Raw genomic sequence first — 24023 nt, 5'->3', positions numbered from 1 at the left:
TTTAATTTTTGAAAATGAATTTTCACATTAAATATGTGGATCTAAATATAAAATAAATTTGAAGTCCAAAATCACGAAGTTTTGCGTATAATAATTTCTTCAAAATTTTGTAAAAATTAACATCGGTGTCTATAATTATTTTGAGAGAAATATTACTATGTAAATTGTGAAAGTTTATAACTTATGTTTCCTTGATGCAACAGATTTATTTTTAAAGCTGCGAGACAAACGAAGATTACATAGCCATCGTCCATATAACGTTCTCTACCGCCAATTCTTTTCCAACAATCTGATATATGCATATCGCTTCTAAAGGTCTTAGTGGGCACACCGCAGTTTTTATTCTTATTTGAACAAATCAATCTTCAGAATGTAAACAATAGAGTACAACAATAGAGTAACGTAAAGATGTAAAGAGTTTGTTTGAAAGCGCACATACGACTTAAGTATTAAACTGTATAATAAATATATAAATTAAATATAGTGTGAACCCAGTTAAACTGTCTCTGTGCTTGAGTTTGCCCAACCCAAAAGACGGCTCTTACAATAATGAATACATTGTCATCTTGTCTACGGTTAAATAATTGACACTTAAATAACTAACTCTGTTTAAAGTTGTTTGCGACGTTGTAACTATGACTGATGACCTAATAACGCTATCGATACTGGCTGTATTCTGATATATTCACTGTCAGTACTGCAAATCTATATTTTACGTCACGTATACTATAGATTTTTAGTACTGAAAGTTGCTGACAGTGAATATCGGAATGCAGCCACTGTCTCATTTGTTAAGTGCCAATATTTCTCGTTCGAATCGTAGCGGCAGTTTCAGTAACACTTTGTTGCTTCGAATTTAACATTGTAGTCAGATAAGGCTTCTCTTGCGTCGGGCAGCGAAATTTATTATTGTTCCATTTTGTCGATTTGGCACCTACCGGTTCAAATAAGTTGTTCCATAAACTGTTTGCTACTGCAAAAATAGAAGATCCCGAATCATTTTCTGGATTATTTCTGAACAACTATAAAAATAGTTTTAATACACATTTACATGTTTATTTTTACGTTTAGGTTTAAATATAAAAATAAAATATAAAAGTAAATATATAAAATATAAAATATAAAAATTTTAAATATAAAACTTTTAAATATATATATAACTACAAATAAAATGCGTTTTTAAATATAAAATTATAAATAAAATGCGTTTTAAATATGAAAGATTAGTATTTATATACAGTTAACAAATCTTTTCTTAGGAAATTTTTTAAAAACTTACAAAAAGCGTTGGTCTTTTGACTAACGTGAAGACAATCGCTACTTAAATATGTCATATCGGTATACCCATTTGAAGCAAATGGAATACTGAAATTCACCAGGATAGGCTGAGTTACGACTGTAAAGTCATCTCTTTGGAATTCTGAATAAGTTGCGATTTCCATATCTAACTTCTGCCACCTAAAACATATTTTCAACTTTTTAATCAATCCGCAATTTGCTTTCAACGGTATAAGTGATACTTTCAATGAAACAAGTTAAAATTAATTTATACTGTCGCACATTGCAAACACGTATTTTTTACTTAATGTCGTATCGAATTATTTAAACACAGATAAGAACTTTGCATTACCGAAAATAATTATATGTATATTAACATTTAATAAATAACATAGGGTAGGTAGTCCAACAATAAACCATGTAAATTTCAGAGGCTTATATCTCTCAATTATTGAGTTAAAGATCTGTGTTTTTGCATACGCAGGTCATGAATTTAGTTGGCTACTATTATATAAGATGACTCATAAGTTATTTTTAAAGTTTAGCCACAATTTTGTTTTTTTTAAAGCAATGTTAAATGGTTTATTGTATACAAGGTTGTTATACACAATAAACCTAGTCATTTTTAACAATGAACCACATGTTTTATGCTGTGAATTGTTAGTGTTATTTTAGTTTTACTATGTTTTAAAATGTTTATTTAGGGAAGAGATAATTATAAGACATGATAAGTAAGATTAGGATAGTATAAATTTAAATTAAAGCTAGCTTAATTATATATGTTATGTTTTTATTATTTGAAGCTTACAATCAAAATTATTATTTTTAATCAGACTTTTTGTCACTTAGATTATTATTTATTGTAGCAACTAGTCAGTTTAATAAGACTTTATAACACCGATAACTATAGTAAAAGACAAAATGGTTTATTGTAAACCATATAACATTTTTTACGCTAATTTCCAAAAAATACGATAAAATAATGCAATAGAAAAAGTTGTTTACAGAATTATAAAGCCAAATATACACACAAAACTATAGAATAATGAAAAAAAAATGATAGATATAACAACAAAAACATGAAAAATACGTAAAATTTACAAAAAAAAATTTAGTTTGTCTAAATTCACAAAATGTGGCCTTAAACGGCCATCCTTTGTGTGATTTGCCGGTCGATTGGAGAGCCGAAGAGAAGTTCAAATGCGAGTCTTTGCATATGATGCAACAAGCACACTCTGGTAACGTCATATTTATGAAATATCGCAATAGTTTATAGTGTACTATAGGGTTCATTGTTGGACTACTTACACTACTCTAGACTATTTTCTGTTTTATTTTACGTTATTACACTTACTGTTGTATAATGTCGTAATACATAGATCTAAAACGCCAAGATGTGAGACCAAACATGCAAGAACACACGAACTTCGTTCCGAGGAAACAATTAAGCGATGGTTTTTCTTCACGTATCTCAACCATAGCCTTTAAATGTGGTGGTGGAAGCAATGCCACGAAGGTTCGCGGCAAATTATCTCTTAACGTCCGCAAAGCTTGGAGTAGATCAGTTTTATGTGTTTCAAGAACTGACCAAGGCGATGCAGGAATCCAACATATTTTACTGCAAAAGTCATTGCTTCCGATCATCAGAGAGATGAACTGCAAATCAAATTTTATTGTTATCGATATGTATGTTTAATAAATAAGAGTGCAGAATGTTTAACAGCAAAGCGAGATATTTGGTTGTACAGCATATTAACGAAAATCTTGGAAAACATTACAAACTTATGACAGACTATAAATAGTTCCGTCAAATTTTTATCGCAAGGAAAATCAGTTTAAAACTATAAGGGGTGATAATTAACTTAATTATTACATACAACAAAACATGCAGTTCACGTAATAACTATAGCTGCTCCTCGTTTCTCTCGCTGTTTGCAACAAATTAAATTTGTCCAGTTCAACGAACCTTCCAATCTTTCTGCAGATCTATCCTTGGATCATTTTTAATTTTCTTGACTAACATATCCGCCATGTAAACCATATCCGCGGACATAGCTCCACTTTCGGCAACATTCAATTGCGATGCCTTGTCAGTCGTCAAAGAGTCTCCCAATGCATATCCTATCAAATTGGGGTTGAATTCCTAATGTAATGAAAATTTATGATGACTAATTTGTACACGCGCACATTGTTAGATCAGCCTTTAGTGTTACATTACTCCCTTTCCTTCCCTCTCAAGACATAATACAACTTTTCTTATCTAACTTATCGTTATAGTATCCGTCTCTATGTTATTTTTTTAAATTATAAATCTGTCATAAAATTGTGAAAATCTGTCACAAAGATCATATATTTAATCATAAACTTTCTAAGATTATTTAATATATAAAATAAATTGCAAGAAAAGAAATAATTTTCGGTTAGAGAAAGACATTTATTAAAGTGAGGAAAAAAATTAGAGAGCGAATAAAGAACTCACAATTTTAAATATTGATCAATAATGATTATGATAATGATTTTATTAACCGATATAACATTCTGAATTATATAATATAATATGATATAATATATTATATTATATTATATAACTTTTTCGTTTGGCATTGCTTAATATCCTGGTATTTTATTTTACAAAGTAAGATTGTTAGCATCACGCCCAACTACCTTAGGGGAATTTTACGAAATATAAAATTTGCACATGGGATAAGAGGGAATTCCCCTCAATGCCCCCTTCCGCTAACTAATACAATTTTGCCGCTCTCACATAAAGTCACGCGGTAGCTCTAATGGTGCAAAAAAAGTCTATTTTTCTTTTTTTATTATATAATTATTACATAACAGCACTACAAATCTAAGTGCGTTATTTTAGGTGAAGCTCTTTTTACACATTTCTAACTGTTTTAAATCACGTCATTTAACATTAAACGAACTAACTTTTAATGTAATACTATTAAAAGTATTAAATGACGTAATTTAACACATAAAGAAATATGTAAAAAGAGCTTCAGTCTAATGTGTCATTGTACAGGCGCTGAGTATCAGACCTTCTCTCTGAATGAAATGAAAGAGCAATACACAATAATATCTTTCAGAATAATAAAATATAATTATGAACAGAAATCAGTGGTTATTTCACAGTGGAATATCGCATATAAGCAGCAGAAATTATCACTTTAAATAATATGCAGAATTCAAATCACATAATAAACATGAAATATGTAAACATTATAAGAGATCACATAATAATCATGAAATATAAACATTGTAAATAAGAAATCACATAAATTTAAAGAAACAGGAGAAATCAAAACATCCGAAAATAGTTCGCACAGTAATTACATTAAACTGAGATTTAATGATGACTTAATTTTCTTTCAGATAATTATTAATCAAACCAAACTCAAAGTTAGATAATAAATTTTATATAAACAAGATTGAAAGACGTATTTAATGAAAATAGATCAAATAATACATTATTATCTACTAAAATGAAAGGAACTGGAAATTATTAATATTCACATTAAGTAAATGACGCACAATTTGAATATTTTAGCAATTCAATCAACCTTAAAATTTGTCTCATTATTAAATATCTTAGAATATTAGTAAATATTAATAGTCGCATTGTATTAAGAATTAACCATGCGCAAACATATCATTTGGTGGATTTTTCGAACAAAATGAAATTATAAGTATATGAAATACAGTTCACAGTAGAACTTATACAAAAGCATATACACTTTCTTTGGAGAAAGAGGTGTTGTTAATTTGATTTGAACGTAGAAAACTTAATTAAAAGAGATCGAAAGAACGAAAGGAATCATTTGTCTAACATTTGACTAAATCTCCAAGAAAATTTAAAGATATAGTTGTATTATTATTGTTAACGCAATCCATATTTAGTGCCTCGTGAGAAGTCTCTGCAACCAAGATTGTAAATTAGATGAAACCTTCCACCAAATGCAAGAATGTGAACTCTGATTCTCGGTCGCAAGAACATCTCGAATGTTACCTTAAAAATGACCGCAATCGGCTTGTATGGAGCAATCTTAATAATGGCCGCTATCGGCGCTCCAGAATAATCTCGTGATAATGGCCGCAATCGGCAGTATTGAAATTAAGAATGTATGGGTGACATCTCAAAGCATTACCAAAAATCTAAAAATTTCATAGATTGTTCTATTATTACATCTAAGTATCTGTGTAAAATTTCAGCACATTTCTCTTACTGGTTTAAAAGTTATTGTAATTAAGGATGTATTGGAGGTATTTCAATATATTCAGAAAGTGCTGTAAATTGTTTCTAAATTAAATTAAAAATACTCTGTAAATTTTTGAAGTTATTTAAGAGTTATTTAAGTTTAAAGTTGATAAAATTAACATTATCCCTTACAGAGTATTGACATTTTTGTTGTAAATATAAATAAAATATAAATAAATCATTAAGATATTTCTTAAACTTTTTTTATGTGTAAAACATACATCATTGATATTGTGTATTTTAAGTTTCAAAATTTTTTGCCACAAAAAATTTTTTTTAATTGTTTAAACAATACTAATTATTTAAATAACAAAAAATTATACTCAAACTGTTAACGGTAATCCCTTCTAACATATAAAAAATTTTGAGTTGTTTGACATACATGCAAAGTCTTCTTTATTGAAAGTTTAACTTTTAGCAAGGACTATACGACCCATATATCCTTAATTGAGCTATTGAAAAAAATTAACGACGCGATCGTCGTTGATCGTCGTTGATCGAGTATGCGTGGCGAACTGTGACACGTGAAGGTTGCTTCGCATTGCGATGTATGTACATACACTGACCGGCAGGAATGCCTGGACATTTTGATATGTATATGACATATATGTACATGTATATGTATATGTATTATGTCCAGGCATTCCTGCCGGTAAAGTGTACATGGTAATAGTGGTAGCGCTTCTAGATCGATAGTGCGTTTACGGGAGGTCAATAACTATTGATTTTACTCTGCCTTATTTCTTCTTACTGTAGCTCTCCTTTACCATATATCACCATATTAAGCTCTGCCTATCCTTACCTTTGATACCAACTCATGCTACAGATTCTAAACACGATTCATTATATAGATTCTAAACAGTCATTTTTAGATGTTTATGCGTGTAAAAATAACACACTTGGATTTGCAGTGTTAATGCAACGGGTATTAGACTTTACTATAGTTTTAAAGATTTTAATTAAATTTTATTGATTTAACTGCCATGATTGGCCGCCATCAATATCTTAAATCTCCATTTTTTGTATTTGTCTTGCATGCTAAAATTTGTTCAATAATAAACGTTATAACGTTGTGAGATTGGATTGTCTTACTTTAATGATATTGGGAAGAGTTAGATATTGTCTCCACGTGCCTTGGCCTCCGCCAGTCACGGTAACTCCTCTATTTTCTATGAGAATCTGGAACAGATTGTCTGCAAAGATTCCAGCTCCAGCCATAAGAGAATCGCCCATCGTGGCAATGACATCGATATCACCCGGTCTTAGTTTATGCACCGACTCTGGCACTTTTGACGATCGGCCACCTGAAATTTATTCAGTCGTGTAGCACTCCTCAATTACACGATGTTTCGTTTCTAATATCTTTTTTATAACAATTTAATTAATTGTACAACTTCGAATCGACTATTCTTTAATGTAAACGTCGACTTTCCTTACAGAAATTTAATATTGTAAGTGATTACTTTGCTAGTGATTAATTACTTATTTTGAGTATTAAATGCGCTGTTCTAAATGCTTTTAATACTAAAAATAAGTAATTAATCACTAGCTAAATAATCACTTATTAAACTTCTCACGTATTAAATTTCTGTAAGGGATATGCGTTCTTATTACTGACTGAGATAAAATCATACTCTTTAGTTACATAAACCTTGTTCTGTAATAAAATTTTGATTTGGTATACATATAAAATTCTTGTTATTAATATATGTATAATATTGAAAAATAAAAAATTGGGCTGTACCTCCGAAAACGTCCATGCTCAGATTTAGGTGAAACTTTGTGAATAGGTTCCTTTTAGATAAAAAACACATATACCAAAAGGATTTTTTGCGACTCCAAAGTTTAGCAACTTTTTTAACATTTTTAATTTGCTGCCTCCGCGCATACATTTTCCACGCGAAACAAACCAAAACAGCTTTCAAGTAATGGAAACAACCATAAAGTCATACACAAAGTACAAATATATTAATTTGCTGCTTCTGCGTTACATTTTCCACGCGAAACGAGGTGCCACATAAGTTTAAAATTTTCCATGCGTGGAAAGCTCACGCATGTACTTTGGAGGCACACTATGTATCTAGTTTAATAATAGTGAAGCCCCCCGCAGGGAGACGGAAACTGCCTTTACGCATACACTTTTCACGCGAACCGAGGTTCACCCCCACCTCCCCCTGCTTTCGAGGAAGGTGCGGTAGCCCCTCCCTCGCTTACGTGTGTACTGTTTATACACACACAATTAAAGTATTATTTAAAAATTCTTATTAACTTTCCACGCATGAAAAGTTCACGCATACACTTTTCACGCGAACCGAGGTTTACCCCCACCTCTCCCTGCTTTTGGGGGAGGTGCGGTAGCCCCTCCTTCGCTTAAATGTGTATTGTTTATACACACACAATTAAAGCATTATTTAAAAATTCATATTAACTTTCCACGCATGAAAAGTTCACGCATACACTTTTCACGCGAACTGAAATTCACCCCCATCCCCCTGCTTTTGGAGGAGATGCAGTAGCTCTTCCTTCGCTTACGTGTGTACTGTTTCTCTCTCTCTCTCTCTCTCTCTCTCTCTCTCTCTCTTTCTCTCTCTTTCTCACTGCTAATTCTGTGTATATTATTATACTATGTGATAGGTTATATAAATTGATATCTCGAAAACTATGCATCGTAGTTTATAATGTTTCTGATTTTCTGAAGTTTCGTCAATGATGTTTATGTTATGACTTTGACGAGTAAGACTTTATGATTGTTTACATTACTTGAGAGCTGTTTTAGTTTGTTTCGTGGAAAATGTATGCGCGGAGACAGCAAGTTAAAAATGTTAAAAAAGTTGTAAACTTTGGAGTCGCAAAAAATTCTTTTGGTATATGTGTTTTTTATCTAAAAGGAACCTATTCACAAAGTTTCACCTAAATCTGAGCATGGACATTTTTGGAAGTTTCGCTAAAAATTGCAATGAAATAATTATGTGCGACAATTTTGCTAAAAGAAAAATTCAAGTTAGCCAAAAATGAAATGTAGACATAAAAAATATTGAACTAAAAATAAAATGCTTTACTTTAAGAAAACTATGTTAACATGTAAAGAAGCTTTACATTTTTAATAACTGAGTTTTTATGCAGATGTATAGTATTAATTATAAAGAGATAAGACAATTATGATTAGAGAAACAATTATTGTTAAGGAAATAAGAAATGATAATAGATTTCTTTTTCTACCTGTCACATTACAAGGGAACGGAACATTGTCGGGAATAATTTCTTGCGTTTTATTTGCGTTTCTTGCTGGTTGCAGATACCTTTCCTCTATTCCTGTCTTACCTGCAAGAAGTTGTACGTTGCAATTTACAGAGAAATTAGTACGTATATACATATACGGCCATAAATTTTGTTCTTAAGAAAAATATGGATTTAGTTTATAATTAAAATACAAAGCAATATGAAAATTATAAATGTTTTATTGAATTATAATTACAATAAAAAAATAATCATAACTATTAGAAATGTTCATGTTTTACTTTTACAAATTTTTTCAAATGATCGGGCTTTAAACGCTCACAACATGCGGAACCTTGATGTTGCTATCATTACCAGAATAGCCCTATTTTTTAATGATAATAAATTTATCGTTATCGTTTTAGTGTCCTTGTGCAGCTTTTTTATGTATATATAATATACCTGTTCAACGACAATGTAAGGACACTGTCGTTAAGAGATCAGCTCTCAATACCTCGATATGAGATTTAAGGTAGTTCTGTCGGTACACGTATCAACTAAAAGTTTCGTTTCCAGTAGCTATATAGGGAGATTCAACACTTATTCAATGCTACCGGAGCGACACTTTTGACTGAATTTGTACAATCCGAACCTGCTCACTAGAAAAAAAAGATAAACGGAAAAAAGCCGTTGCTGCAATGTGCATAGCAATTCTTTGCAAAGTGATATCTTTGAAATTAAACGGGAAAAAAAGTTAATTTTTTTTTAGAATAATTACACATGTTTTATACCCTACTATTTTTCTTTATTAAAATCGTATAAGATCTATTCTACCGTTATATATTAACATGTGATGAAAGTGCCATTCTTCTACGTGCTGTGTATAGGGCACAGGTACAAAAAGTGCTATTTTTAATTAATAAACTAAACGGTGAATCGACTTCAAACTTTCGTAATTAATACATACTAACTCGGTCTACATATTAAAATTTCAAAAAACTCGTAAAAATAGTGAAAAACAAATTTTTTTAATCTAAAAATAGTGTTGATACTCATTTTGCTTTGCTGCAAGAGTTTAAGCTAGATCGTTTGAAGAAATTTGTAAGAGCATAAGGTAGACATTAAAGTCCGATCAAAAACTCGGTTTCGGTTTCGGCCAGTTTTGACAAAAAATCGGAGTTTGGTTGGGTTTCGGTTTCGACCGAAAGGGAGTTTTGGTAACGTAGCCGAACTGTTTATTTTCCACAGATTTTCCAAAAATTTGTTTAACAAAAATTTTTATGTTTAGAAATTTGGTTATTATTGAAATAATATGATTATGATACGGATAGTATATAGCTTACTATAGGTTGTGATAATAAGATTGTAATAGTAGGATTATAATAATATGTGTAATTATTATTTTGATAATTAAATTATAATATTTAAATCATGATATTTATAAAGAAAAAGTACAAAGGTCGTTTAAGTCAAATCGGAACTTTTAGTTGCACATGATATAAAACGAATGCGATCGCGAAGAATTTTTTTTATAGTAGTAAATGGCAAGTGTTCTCTCGTAGTTCTCTCGAGTCAATTGATAATCAGTTATGCAAAATGGCGGACAACAACAAATTATTATGAAGTTTCTTGTGAATGAAGTTGTGAAACCGGCGGACATTTACGAAGACTTCAAGCACAGTACGATGATGAGACAATTAGCCGCAGTAAAGCATTTGATTGGTGCAAACAATTTTTAAAGATGGCTGTACATCATACTGCCCATCGCACTACTTGCACATTATTGGAACTTGGCTGGAAGATATTGTCTTATCCTCCCTATGCTTTGCGTCTAAGATCTCAGAGCAATTTTTAGCATCGTGGACACAAAGCTTAAATGTAACAGAAGACTATTATCCAAATATCGAAAAATAATTTATAGTTTTTATTTCTATAAATGCGTTCTATTTGCGTTATTTCGTACTTTGTACCCTTAAAAGTCCCGATTTGACTTGAACGACCCTTGTATATAGTATATATGTGCGTATACACATGCGCGCGTATACATATGGCCCTTCTAGGATTTCCATGAAAATTTCGATTTTTAGCTTTTGGTTTCGGTTTTGGCCAAAATTGACACATAACCGAATATTGTTTCGGTTTTGGTCGGACTCTAGTCGATATGTCTCTTTAATTAAAAGTATTATATTTTAGTTATGACTATTTTTATATTGTAATTAGTAAAATTCAATAAAGTACACATCTCATATACTGCTCTATATTTTAGTTATAAAAGAAATCTATTTTTGGGCGATCACACAAATATATGGCACGGCTATGTAATTTGACATTCTGATTTTAACTGCATTTTATATGAAAAGAAGAATTGGAAAATTTCAACACTGTAATAAAATAACAATCGTGCGACTAGCGAAAAAAATGTAAATTCTTACACTTCGTACGGTGGCATGAATAACATATTACTGGTTAACATACGTACCAAAAGCATTGAAAGTCCATTCTCGAATGGCACGGTGGAGCATGATGTTAAAGGGCGTATCAAGAACGGTCTTTCTATCCGATGCCAATACGGATATATGCAGCAAGGCGCAGTAGAACTGCCACCACTTCCACATTGTTCTACGAGTTGCGGAACCGACAATGAACCAAAATTTGAAGTCGCTTCACTTCGACGGCGCCGCGTTCACGCCTGAACTGTGAAACTTGGTATTTTGCAGCTGTTACGTCCAACCCCAGGATTTATAGGACAAGAAAAACTGGGAAGCGAAGGAAAGGTTAACTAGAGGGGTAGGGATAAGGAAGGACAACCAGATACTTACAAATGTCGCTCGCAGGTACACGCTTTGAAGCGTCTTTCAATGGTTCAGAAAGGGTCAACGTCCGTAGGGACGTTAGATAGGACGCTTTTCGTGAGCACACCTATCGTCGGTCCTCTTTTGAGTCAGGGAATTTAATCCCTTTAACTCGCGATTTCGAGAGGGGGATGAGTAGTGGGTCATCTTAAGTTATAAATAAATGAGATGGAAATTTATATTTAGCATTAATAAAACATTTATTAAAAATATAAGTTAGGTAAATTATCGATATTATACAATAAGTGAGAACTAGGCAAATTAAAAGCGGGATTGAAAACATTTAAGATAAATTTAACTGTAGAATGTATGTGTAAGGTGTATGTTTGTGTTCATTCTTCGCGCGTGTTAGAGCCCGGGAGATATAACGACAGTTTTCGTGAAATCATTTCTATAAAGCTAGATTTTTTTCCCATGATGAAGGTGCAATTTTACCAATTTATAAGTGTTGCAAAAATAAGTAAAAAATTAAACAACATGTTGCAAAAAGTTGCATAAATTGTATTATATGTACAAAATTGAAATTTTACATACTCACAGATGACATAAAAAACATACCGAAATAATATTTTACCGCGTCCGAATCGTTGCCATGTCAGGTCTACCACCCACGCAAAGTGTGAAAAAAACAAACATTTTTTACTTATATCTACAAAGCTGAATTTTTTTTCTGGAATAGTTTATTGAATAAGATATCCAAAAAATACAGTCTACCAATCGTCTCATGTTGCTAAAGCCTCGGTAGACGCATTAGAATGCAAGATTGTACCGCGGCCGCTGCGCTCCGGGCCATTGCAGTTCGAGGAGAAGTTTTGCATTTTCCGCCGCGGAATATTAACCCAGGTAGCAATTAATGTCTAAAAGACATCATAAAGACATCTTTAAGATTTCTGGCATCTTAAAAACATCTTTATGATTGCTACCATTAATGCTACCTGGGAATCTACAAAGCTGATTTTTTGTCTACAAATAGTTTATGCACTATTTCGATTAAAAATCACATTCTACCTCAACTGAAAGGTGGCTAAATTTTTGGTAGATGTTGCTGAAATTACAGGGCATAAAAAAAGTCAAACGATTTGTATTTAAGTCTGAGAAACAGACTGGAGGAAGCTATAGAATCGAAAGGTATGCTACCTGAAAGCCAGGCTAGTTTCAGAAAAGGTAGGTCTACAATGGATAACATCTTCATTTTGAACCACATTACGCAGAGGGAGAAAGGAAAAGAACGAGGAGATAACAAGGTATATGCACTTTTTGTAGATCTGAAGACGGCTTTTGACAACGTAGATAAAGAAAAATTATGGAAGGTAATGGAAGAAAAAGAAGTGGGACGCAACTTGATAAGCAGGATTAAAGGAATTTATGAAGAAACGGAAACGACAGTCACAGGACGAAAACGGGTCTCACGAGAAGGTTTATCACGATGAAAGGTGTAAGACAAGGCTGTGTTTTGAGTCCAGACCTGTTTAGTCTTTATATTGCGGATTTAGATAAAGCGTTAGATAAACGTAATGTAGGAGATATAGGAATGTGTAAGGGCTAGCGTAAGCTAGTCGTTAGCTTACGCTGACGATATGGTACTAATGGCTAAGAATAAAGAGGCACTGGAGGATATGATGGATACATTGAAGTTATTTTTGAAGGACAGGAAGCTGGAATTAAGTACGGAAAAAACAAAAGTTATGATTAACAGTGGAGGTAAGACAGGTAGTAGGAGATGGATGTGGGGCAAGGAAAGAATAGAAGAAGTAAAGAAATTTAAGTATTTAGGTTTCACGTTTAACAGGAAAGGAAATTACACGGATCACATAAAAGAATTGAGTAGGAAAGGTAGGATAGCAGTTAATAAGGTATGGGGTCTGGGTAAAAAAATATGTAAAGACGATTTTAGGGGAAGATGGATATTATTTAAGTATCTAGTTAAGAGTGTTAAGAGTGGAATACGCGTGGTGGAAGTGTGGGGTTGGGAATAAAAAGTGTATTAGAAAAGATAATGTTAAGACTATGTTAGATGGATTTTTAGATTTTTGTACGCCAAGGTATGTGATCTTAAGAGAATTAGGTTTAAAGAAACTAAAGATTGATTAGGGATTAAGAGCAAAATGAGCTATGAGAAAAGAAGTAGAGAAAGTGGAAGGAATAGGTTGGGAGGAAAACTGAGAGGAAAAAGATAAAGTGGAGAATGGTTTGATGAAAGAGAAAAAAGATTTATTCAGTAAAGAAAGAGAGAGTTATTATAACAGGTTGGGATGGGGCCTTGAGGCTATAAGAATTTCAAGACGGGAGGGTACTGATATGGATAAGATAGTTAGAGAAAGAGAACAGGATATACAAGAACAAATTATAGATTGAAAAGTCAGAAACGCGAGGTACAATAAAAGATATAAGGAGATAGGTGCAAGTTGTGAAAAGCCTATAGGTATTTATCAAAAGAAAATATGGATAAGTTAATGCCAGATGATGGAATAAGAGCTTTAAGAAGATTAAGATGTTGTAATATGAAGGAAGCAAACAACAAATACTGGTTAGAGGACGAGGAAGTAAGGTGTAAATTTTGTAAAGTGGGAAAGAATAATTTAGAACATTATGTGGGAGAATGCATAGTAATAGGTGATTAGTTTGATAATCTAGGTAATAATAATAAGGAAAGGCTGGATAAGCTTTGCAATGACGTTTTAGGTATAGAAAAAAGGAGGGCATTAAAAAGGCTGTGGAAAGAGAAAGATTTATTGAAGGAAAGATAAGAGTAGAATCATAGGAAACGAGTTAGTTGAAGTAGGTTAGAACACAATATTGTAAATAGTTAAGTAAATTGTACAAGGTGTGGACGGATGAGTGTTTAAGGTTTCTGTTTGTAAACATATATATATATATCTATATATTATGAAGGGGAGGACCCTGCAGGTACTGAGATTTTCTCGAAGAAACAGCTGAACTTTCGACACACTACTTTTTGAATTTATGTTTATATTGTCAGGCTTTTTTTAAATTGTTTGAAATTACTTTCAAAACATAACTTGTAATAATTTTAGTATTTAATTGACAGTAACATTGGTAAATAATAATAAACTTTTAACGAATAAATTTTTAGAATAAGTTATGAAAAACATTTCTTACAATGAGATTTATGTAGGATTGTGAATTTATTATTTATTAATATGTTGAATATAGTTCCTTTGACATGAAAAAAAAAATTAATTGAAAGATTTTCCTTACCGAAACATAGATCATAATGGCGTAAATAAAAGTGATTATTAACACATCTATAAGAAAACGTTCGTTAATATTAATGAAAAATATAACTGTCATGATTTGACATTTTGGCAACGTCTACCAAAGATTTAGCCACCTTTCAGCGGAGGTAGAATGTGATTTTTAATCGAAATAGTGCGTACACTGCTTGTAGACAAAAAATCAGCTTTGTAGAACTACGTCTACTGTCACTATAGTTCATGTTAAAGTATTCAGGGAAGGACAGTTGACGTAGCCCTACGTTGTTGGTTGCGGCACAGTTGTTATTGTGCCCGTTTGATTTTTATATTGGCAATTTTTTCTAATTCTATTATGTTCTTCAATCTTTTCTACCCCTATTTCATATATAATTCTTTAAAATTTGGTTGATTAGTTCTTGAGTTACATACGTTAAAATTTGCTAGGAATACGCAAATACAAGAAGCTTAATAAAGCTGGGTCTAATTAACCAAATCTTAAAGTATTATATATAAAATAGAAATAGAAAAGACTGAAGAATATAATGGAATTAGAGAAAAGTTACCAATAATTGATATTAAATTGCCAAAATTGAAAGTGGTTGAAATCTGAGTATAATTATTTGCTTATAATATTGTTTGGCTTCCTCATTTAAAAAGCTTTTTGAGACTTTTAAAACTTTCAAGAGGAAATGGGACTATATGAGCTATTTAATGACGTATTAATCATTATCCTACTATTATTAGTTTTGAACATATAAACGTTCACAGTGTGGCATGTTTTCGTTGAATCTGTGCTCCCAATGTTACCCTCTATTTATTGTCGACAAAAACGTAGTTCTACGTCAAAAATTAAGTAAAAAATTGAAACGATTTTTATGACATATTATAGATATCATTAGATTTCCGTTAAAGGCTAATCTTTTTTCGCAAAGAGTTGTCTTCAGCATGAATTCAGCGAATGTTTCTTCCATAAAGAAAAAATCAATCTCATTTATCGATTTGCAGATAGAAACTCATAAATAAGTATTTTGCATTAAAAACGTATTTATTACAGCAGAACTCGGTAAGAAATGCAGAATTGCTTTTTTTATTTTATTGTATATAAGAATATAAGTAGCGCTGAGTTTAAGTCTATACTAGAGTCCCTATAATAAGAGTTAAGCCAATGTAATGATGATTTTTTATTGGTCCGCCATATGTTTCAGCCAAGTTAGTGAGAGTGAGACAAAGTTATAAGTGAGAGTGAGACAAAGCTATATAACTGGTCCGCCAGTCCGCCATTTTATAACCAAGAAGAAGTTAGTGGGAGTGAGACATAAAGCTATAACGGTGTCCTAACTCTTATTATAGGAACTCTAGTCCATGCTGCAAGAAATGCACTTCTCGGTCTCTGTGCTTGAGTTTGCCCAACCTGAAAGACGGCTCTTGCAATGAATTCATCATGTCATGTTGTCTGCGCTTAAATAATAATTGACACTTAAATAACTGACTTTGTTTAAAGTTGTTTGCGACGTTGTAACTATGATTGATGACCTAATAACGCTATCGATACTGTCTCTTTCGTTAAGTGCCAACATTTCTCGTTCGAATTGCAGCGGCAGTTTCAGTAACACTTTGCTGCTTCGAATTTAACTTTGTAGTCAGATAAAGCCTCTCCGACGTCGGGCAATGAAATTTATTATTGCTCCATTTCGTTGATTTAGCACCTACCGGTTCCAATAAATTGTTCCATAAACTGTTTGCAACTACAAAAAATAAAAGATTTTGAATCATTTTCTAGATCATTTCTGATAAACAACTAAAAATAGTTTTAATACACATTTTAAAGTTAGTTTATTTTCACTTGACTGAAACATATTTGAAACTTTTATCAAATTTACACAACTTTTTTTATACTAATTAAAAATTTATAACTGTTAGAATTAGGTAATTTAAATTTCGTAGACTGATCAAACTGGTCAAACTGGTTAACATTTGGATACTATGCTGATGATTATTGCATTTTCTCACATTATTACATCATTATAATATTTAGAATATGAAAAATTAAGTCATCTTACGTGTTTATTTTTACGTTTAGGTTTAAATATAAAAATAAAATATAAATATAAAATATAAAATATAAAAATTTATAATATAAAACTTTTAAATATAAAACTATAAATAAAATTCGTTTTAAACATGAAAGATCAGTTTTTTAATTATTAATTAACAAATTTCTTCTTAGGAAATTCTTAATAAACTTACAAAGAGCGTTGGTCTTTTGACTAACGTGAAGACAATCGCTACTTAAATATGTCATATCGGTATACCCATCTGAAGCAAATGGAATACTGAAATTCACCAGGACAGGTTGAGCTACAACTGTAAAGTCATCTTTTTGGAATTCTGGATAAGTTGCGATTTCCATATCTAGCTTCTGCCACCTAAAATATATTTTCAAATTTTTAATCAACCCGCAATTTGCTTTTAACGGTGACGATACTTTCAACGGAACAAGCTAAAATTAATTTTTAATGTCGCACATTGCCAAACACGTATTTTTTACTTAATGATGTCGTATCGTATTATTTAAACACAGATAATTTTGCATTACCGAAAATAATTATATTAACATTTAATAAATAATATACTCTAGATTATTTTCCGTTTTATTTTACGTTATTACGCTTACTGTCGCATAATGTCGTAATACATAGATCTAAAACGCTGAAATGTGAGACCAAACATGCAAGAACACAGGACTTTCGGTGCGAGGAAACAATTAAGCGATGGTCTTCGTTCACGTGTCTCAACAATAGCCTTTAAATGTGGTGGCGGAAGCAATGCCACGAAGGTTCGCGGCAAATTATCTCTTAACGTCCGCAAAGCTTGGAGTAGATCAGTTTTATGTGTTTCAAGAACTGACCAAGGCGATGGAATCCAACACATTTCACTGCAAAAGTCATTGCATCCGATCATCAGCGAGATGAACTGCAAATCAAATTTTATTGCCATCGATATGTATGTTTAATAATAAATAAGAGTGCAGAATTTTTAACAGCGAAGCGAGATATTTTGTTGTAAATACAGCATATTAACGAAAATCTCGGAAATAATTAAAAAATTATAACAAATGATAAGTAATTCCGTCAAATTTTTATCGCAAGGAAAATCAGTTTAAAACTATAAGGGGTGATAATTAACTTAATTATTACATACAATAAAACATGCAGTTTACATAATGACATTTGCTGCCCTTCGTTTCTCTAGCTGTTTGCAACAAATTGGATTTGTCTAGTTCAACAAACCTTCCAATGTTTCTGCAGATCTATCCTTGGATCATTTTTAATTTTCTTGATTAACACATTCGCCATGTAAACCATATCCGCGGACATAGCTCCGCCTTCGGCAACATTCAATTGCGATGCCTGGTGAATCGTCAAAGAATCTCCCAATGCATATCCTATCAAATTGGGGTTGAATTCCTAATACAATAAAAATTTGTGAGTGATTAATTTGTACACGCGCACATTGTTAGATCAGCTTTTAGTGTTACATTACTCTCCTCTCTTCCTCTCAGGACGTACAACTTTTCTTATTTAACTTATTGATAGTGTCGGTCCTTACATAAACTTTTCTAATTATTATTTTTTAATCTGTCACAAAATTGAAAATCGTGATTTTAATCATATAAATTTTCTAAGGTTATTTGATATAAAGTAAATTAAAAGAAAAGAAATAATTTTTTATTAGATAGATATATTTATTAAAGTAAGAAAAAAATTAAAAACCAAGTAAAAAGATCATAATTTTAAATATTGCTTAATGATGTATGATTATGATAACGATCTCATTAACCGATATAACGTCCTGAAAATTATATAATATAATATATTATATAATATTATATTATATTATATTATATATTAATTATATTATATTATATTATTATATAACTTTTATTACTATGTAACTTTTTCGCTCGGCAATGCTTAATATTCTGGTATTATATTTTACAAAGTAAGGTTGTTAGCATCACGCCCAACTACCTTAGAGGAATTTTACGAAATATAAAATTTGCACATGGGATAAAAGGGAATTCCTCTCAAAGCCTCCTTCCGCTAACAACAAATTCGCCGCTCTCGCATGAAGTTACGCGGTAGATCTAATGGTGCAAAAATAGTATATTGTACAACTAGTGGAAAAAGTGGTCGATTCTGAATGAGTGTGAAGTTAGTCGCACGAACGAAGCGAGTGCGACCATCACACTCATTTGGGCTCGACCACTCTTCCCACGAGTTGTTCATACTATTTTTCCTAACAAGAGCGTGAAACAGGCCGCTTTTCGCGCTTGTTTTACAATTTCATTTCTCCACTAGTTGAGAAATGGCTCCATGTTTCAACGCTTACGTCATCATTGCGAAATGGATCGTTTTGCTCACTCAAAACAAGCGCGAAAAGCGGCCCATTTCACGCTTGCGTTAGGAAAAATCTATTTTTCTTTTTTTATTATATAATTATTATATAACAGCACTACAAATCCAAGTGCGTTATTTTAGGTGAAGCTCTTTTTACACATTTCTAACTGTTTTAAATCACGTCATTTAACACGATTAAACGAACCAACTTTTAATGTAATATATACAATTAAAAGTATTAAATGACGTAATTTAACACATAAAGAAATAAGAGCTTCAGTCTAATGTGCTATTTTTAGATGCTTATGCGTGTAAAAATAACACACTTGGATTTGCAGTGTTATTGCACCGAGTATTAGACTTTACTATAATTAAAAAAATTTTAATTAAATTTGATTGATTTAACTGCCATGATTGGCCGCCATCAATATCTTAAATCTCCATTTCTCGTATTTGTCTTGCATGCTAAGATTTGTTCAATAATAAACGTTATAACGTTGTAAGATTTGATTGCCTTACTTTAATGATATTGGGAAGAGTTAGATATTGTCTCCACGTGCCTTGGCCTCCGCCAGCCGCAGTAACTCCTCTATTTTCTATGGCAATCTGGAGCAGACTGCCTGCAAAGATTCCAGCTCCAGTCGCAAGAGAATCGCCCATCGCGGCAATGACATCGATATCACCCGGTCTTAGTTTATGCACCGACTTTGGCACTTTTGACGATCGACCACCTGAAATTTATTGTCAGTCATAGCACTCCTCAAGTACACGTTGTTTCGCATTTCTATTATCTTTTTTTATAACAATTTAATTAATTTTATAACTTTTAATCGACTATTCTTAAATGAAAACGTCGACATATACGTTTTTATTAGCGATTGAGATAAAATCACACTCTTTAGTTACATAAACCTTAATTGTTTTGTAATGGAATTTTAATTCGTTATACATATAAGATTCTTGTTTTTATTATATATAATATTGAAAAACAAAAATTGCAATGAAATAATTATGTGCGACGATTTTGCTAAAAGAAAAATTCAAGTTAGCTAAACATGAGACGTATATAGACACCAAAAATATTGAACTAGAAATAAAATGCCTTACTTTTTAAGAAAAACCATTGACATGTAAAGAAGCGTCTCAATTTTTAATAACTGTATTTTTAACGCAGATGTATAGTATTAATTATAAAGAGACAAGACAATTATGACCAGCGAGGAACAATTATTTATCGATAAGGAAATAGGAAATGATAATAGATTTCTTTTCTACCTGTCACATTACAAGGGAACGGAACATTGTCGGGAATAATTTCTTGCGTTTTATTTGCGTTTCTTACTGCTTGCAGATACCTTTCTTCCATTCCTGTCTTACCTACAAGAAGTTGTACGTTAAAATTTACAGAGAAATTAGTACCTACATACGGTCATACGGAAATAAATTTTGTTCTTAAGAAAAATATAAATTTAGTTTATAATTAAAATACAAAGCAATATGAAATTTATACTTGTTGAATTAATTAATTACAATAAAAGAATAATCATGACTATTAGAAATGTTCATGTTTTACTTTTACAAATTTTTTCAAATAATCGGACTTTAAACGCTCACAGCATGCAGAACCTTGACATTGTTACTTTTACCAAAATAGCTCTATTTTTTAATAATGATAAAATTATCGTTATCGTTTTAGTGTCCTTGTGCAGCTTTTTTATGTATATGTATATAATATACCTGCTCAACGACAATATAAGGACACCAGTCGTTAAAAGATCGGCCTTCAATATGAGATTTAAGGTAGTTCTGTCGGTACACGTATCAACTAAAAATTTCGTCTCCAGTAGATAGGGACATTCAACACTTATTCAATGCTACCCGAGCGACACTTTTGACTGAATCTGTACAGTCCGAATTTGCTCACATATAGAAACAGCTCATGTATGAATACACTACTACCACACTTACGAAGCGGCGCGTTAATCGTGGCAATATCGCATTTCTGTCCCTTTCGAATAATGTCAGATCCAGTGCGTTTGAAAGGTCGGTTTATCAAGAAAAAAAGTCTTGATAAACGAAAAAAAGCCGTTGCATAAAAAGCAATGTGCATAGCAAATGCTGCTAAATGTGAACAGGTGCCACATAATCTCACTGAAAAATTACAAACATTTCAATTTGAGAGCAGACGTATTACTGATTCTTTTCAAAGTGATATCTTTGAAACTAAACGGTGAAAAAATTAATTCTTTTTAGAATAATCTCACACTCATGTTTTATACCCTACTGTTTTTTTTTTTTTATTAAAATCGTATAAGATCCATTCCATCGTTATATATTAAAATGTGATGAAAGTGCCATCTTCCACGTGGTGTGTATAGGGCGCAGGCACAAGAAGTGCTATTTTTAATTAATAAACTAAACGATGAATTGACTTTAAAATTTCGTAATTGATACATATTAACTCCGTCTACAACATATTAAAATTTCAAAAAATTCGTGATAGGAGTAAAAAACAAGTTTTTTTATTATAAAATTGTGTTGATACTCATTTGCTTTGCTGCAAGAGTTTAAGCTAGATCGTTTGAACTTTGTAAGAGCAGAAGATAGACATTAACGTCCGATCGAAAACTCGGTTTCGGTTTCGGCCAGTTTTGACAAAAAATCGGAGTTTGGTTGGTTTCGACCGAAAGGGAATTTCGGTGACGTAGCCGAACTGTTTATTTTCCACAGATTTTCCAAAAACTTGTTTAAAAAATATTTTTATGTTTAGAAATTTGGTTATTATTGAAATAATATGATTATGATACTACGAATAGTATATAGCATACTATAGGTTGTGATAATAAGAAAGTAATAGTAGGATTATGATAATATGTGTAATTACTATATTTGATAATTAAATTATGATATTTATATTATAAACAAAAAGTACGAAGGTCATTCAATGTCAAACCGGGACTTTTAGTTGCACATGATATAAAACGAATGCGATCGCGAAGAATTCTTTTTATAGTGGTAAATGGCAAGTGTCTATCATCGGTATGTGGCGTAGTTCTCTCGAGTCAATTGATAATCAGTTATGCAAAATGGCGGACAACAGCGAATTATTATGAAGTTTCTTGTGAATAAAGTTGTGAAACCGGCGGATATTTACGAAGACTTCAAGCACAGTATGACGATGAGACAATTAGCCGCAGTAAAGCATTTGAATGGTGCAAACAATTTAAAGATGGCTGTACATCATACTGCAGCCCATCGCACTACTTGCACATTATTGGAACTTGGCTGGAAGATATTGTCTTATCCTTTCTAAGCCTTGCGTCTAAGATCTGCTCGGAGCAATTTCTAGCATCGTGGACACAAGGCTTTACAGTCCAGACCTCGCTCTGAGCGATTTTCATCTTTACGGATCTTAAGAAAACTTCTTGGGAGGTCAGCAATTCAGAACTGACGACGAAGTAAAACACGCTGTCCGATCCTGGCTCCGGCGTACAAACAAATGTTTTTGTGCTACTGGTATCCAGGCATTAGTGAAATACTGTGGCAAGTGCATAAATGTAACAGAAGACTATTGTCCAAATATCGAAAAATAATTTATAGTTTTCATTTCTATAAATGCGTTCCATTAAGTCCCGATTTGACTTGAACGACCCTTGTATATAGTATATATGTGCGTATACATATGCGCGCGTATACGGCCCTTCTAGGATTTTCATGAAAATTTCGATTTTTAGTTTTCGGTTTCGGTTTTGGCCAAAATTGACACATAACCGAATATTTGTTTTCAAGTTTGGGCAAAATTAAAAAAAATTGTTTCGGTCGGACTTTAGTGGATATCTCTCCTTAATTAAAAGTATTATAGTTTTGAAAAAGTTATGACTATTTTTATATTGTAATTAGTAAAATTCAATATAGTACACATCTCATATACTGCTCTATATTTTAGTTATAAAAGAAATCTATTTTTGGGCGATCACACACAAATATATGGCACGGCTGGTGCATATTACTGGTTAACATACGTACCGAAAGCATTGAAAGTCCATTCTCGAATGGCACGGTGGAGCATGATGTTAAAGGGCGTATCAAGAACGGTCTTTCTATCCGATGCCAATACGGATATATGCAACAAGGCGCAGTAGAACTGCCACCACTTTAACAACATTGTTCTACAGGATGCGGAATCAACGATGAGCCAAAATTTAAAGTCGCTTTGCTTTGACGGCGTTTGGTTCACGCCCGAACTGTGAAACTTGATGTTTTGCAGCAGAAGCGTGTTGCACCGTCCGAGATCGAAGTATCCAATGGCCCATGGTCGAACCTGCAAAACGAGCTCGGATGCAGTGAAAATAACCGAGACCTTGATCGCGCCGTCTGTCAATCGAGAACAAGGCTGTTTTACGCAAGGAACAATTAAGGAACTTTGAATAATTCGAGATTTCCAAATACTAGAAGTTAATAAACTGAAGACTGCTTTTCGATGTCCTCGTAGATGATGTTGTGGTCATTAGAAACTAGTTTTTTAAGATCGAGGAATAATTTAGTCATGATAGTCATGATAGTCGGTATCAGAATAATCAATTAGCGTATATTTTACACAAAACACAGATGAACAAAGTTGCTAATATAATAAAAAAAGTGTACAAATTAGAAATTTCCACATTTTTTTCGCTTATATACAACTCAAGAACTAATCAACCAAATTTTGAAGAATTATATATGAAAGAGGGGTAGAAAAGATTGAAAAACATAATAGAATTAGAAAAAAATTGAAATAAACAAGAAATTAAGAAAATTTAGG

General features: G+C 32.1%; 2 protein-coding genes across 2 annotated transcripts; both read right to left on the bottom strand.

The window, feature by feature from the left end:
• Positions 1-791: 791 nt before the first annotated feature.
• On the bottom strand, positions 792-11370 carry LOC112461739 (phospholipase B1, membrane-associated-like). The gene is made up of 7 exons (XM_025027110.1): positions 11235-11370; positions 8759-8860; positions 6632-6843; positions 3245-3421; positions 2633-2934; positions 1280-1458; positions 792-973 (listed from the first exon to the last, which is right to left on the bottom strand). Exons 1-7 carry the CDS (start codon positions 11368-11370, stop codon positions 792-794), a joined length of 1290 nt encoding a protein of 429 aa, XP_024882878.1.
• A 5015-nt stretch (positions 11371-16385) lies between these two features.
• Positions 16386-23779, bottom strand: LOC112461731 (phospholipase B1, membrane-associated-like). Its single transcript, XM_025027100.1, has 8 exons — positions 23687-23779; positions 23249-23615; positions 20498-20599; positions 19742-19953; positions 18113-18289; positions 17497-17795; positions 17070-17248; positions 16386-16567 (listed from the first exon to the last, which is right to left on the bottom strand). Exons 1-8 carry the CDS (start codon positions 23777-23779, stop codon positions 16386-16388), a joined length of 1611 nt encoding a protein of 536 aa, XP_024882868.1.
• Between the last annotated feature and the right edge of the window lie 244 nt (positions 23780-24023).

This window comes from Temnothorax curvispinosus, unplaced genomic scaffold (assembly GCF_003070985.1).
Source record: "Temnothorax curvispinosus isolate PA1 unplaced genomic scaffold, ASM307098v1 QBEX01001249.1, whole genome shotgun sequence".
NCBI classification, from domain to species: domain Eukaryota; kingdom Metazoa; phylum Arthropoda; class Insecta; order Hymenoptera; family Formicidae; genus Temnothorax; species Temnothorax curvispinosus.
This window is presented reverse-complemented; position numbering and strand designations above follow the sequence as displayed.

Excerpts from the sequence above, each read along its gene's own strand:
- LOC112461739 (XM_025027110.1), bottom strand. The coding sequence starts at position 11,370 with ATGTGGAAGTGGTGGCAGTTCTACTGCGCCTTGCTGCATATATCCGTA. Across the intron at positions 8,861-11,234 it reads ATGGACTTTCAATGCTTTTG|GTAAGACAGGAATAGAGGAA; the intron begins GTACGTATGTTA and ends AACTTCTTGCAG. Across the intron at positions 2,935-3,244 it reads ATCTGCAGAAAGATTGGAAG|TTCATCTCTCTGATGATCGG; the intron begins GTTCGTTGAACT and ends TTTGATTTGCAG.
- LOC112461731 (XM_025027100.1), bottom strand. The coding sequence starts at position 23,779 with ATGACTATCATGACTAAATTATTCCTCGATCTTAAAAAACTAGTTTCT. Across the intron at positions 23,616-23,686 it reads ACATCGAAAAGCAGTCTTCA|CCTTGTTCTCGATTGACAGA; the intron begins GTTTATTAACTT and ends TGCGTAAAACAG. Across the intron at positions 17,796-18,112 it reads ATCTGCAGAAACATTGGAAG|TTCATCTCGCTGATGATCGG; the intron begins GTTTGTTGAACT and ends TTTGATTTGCAG.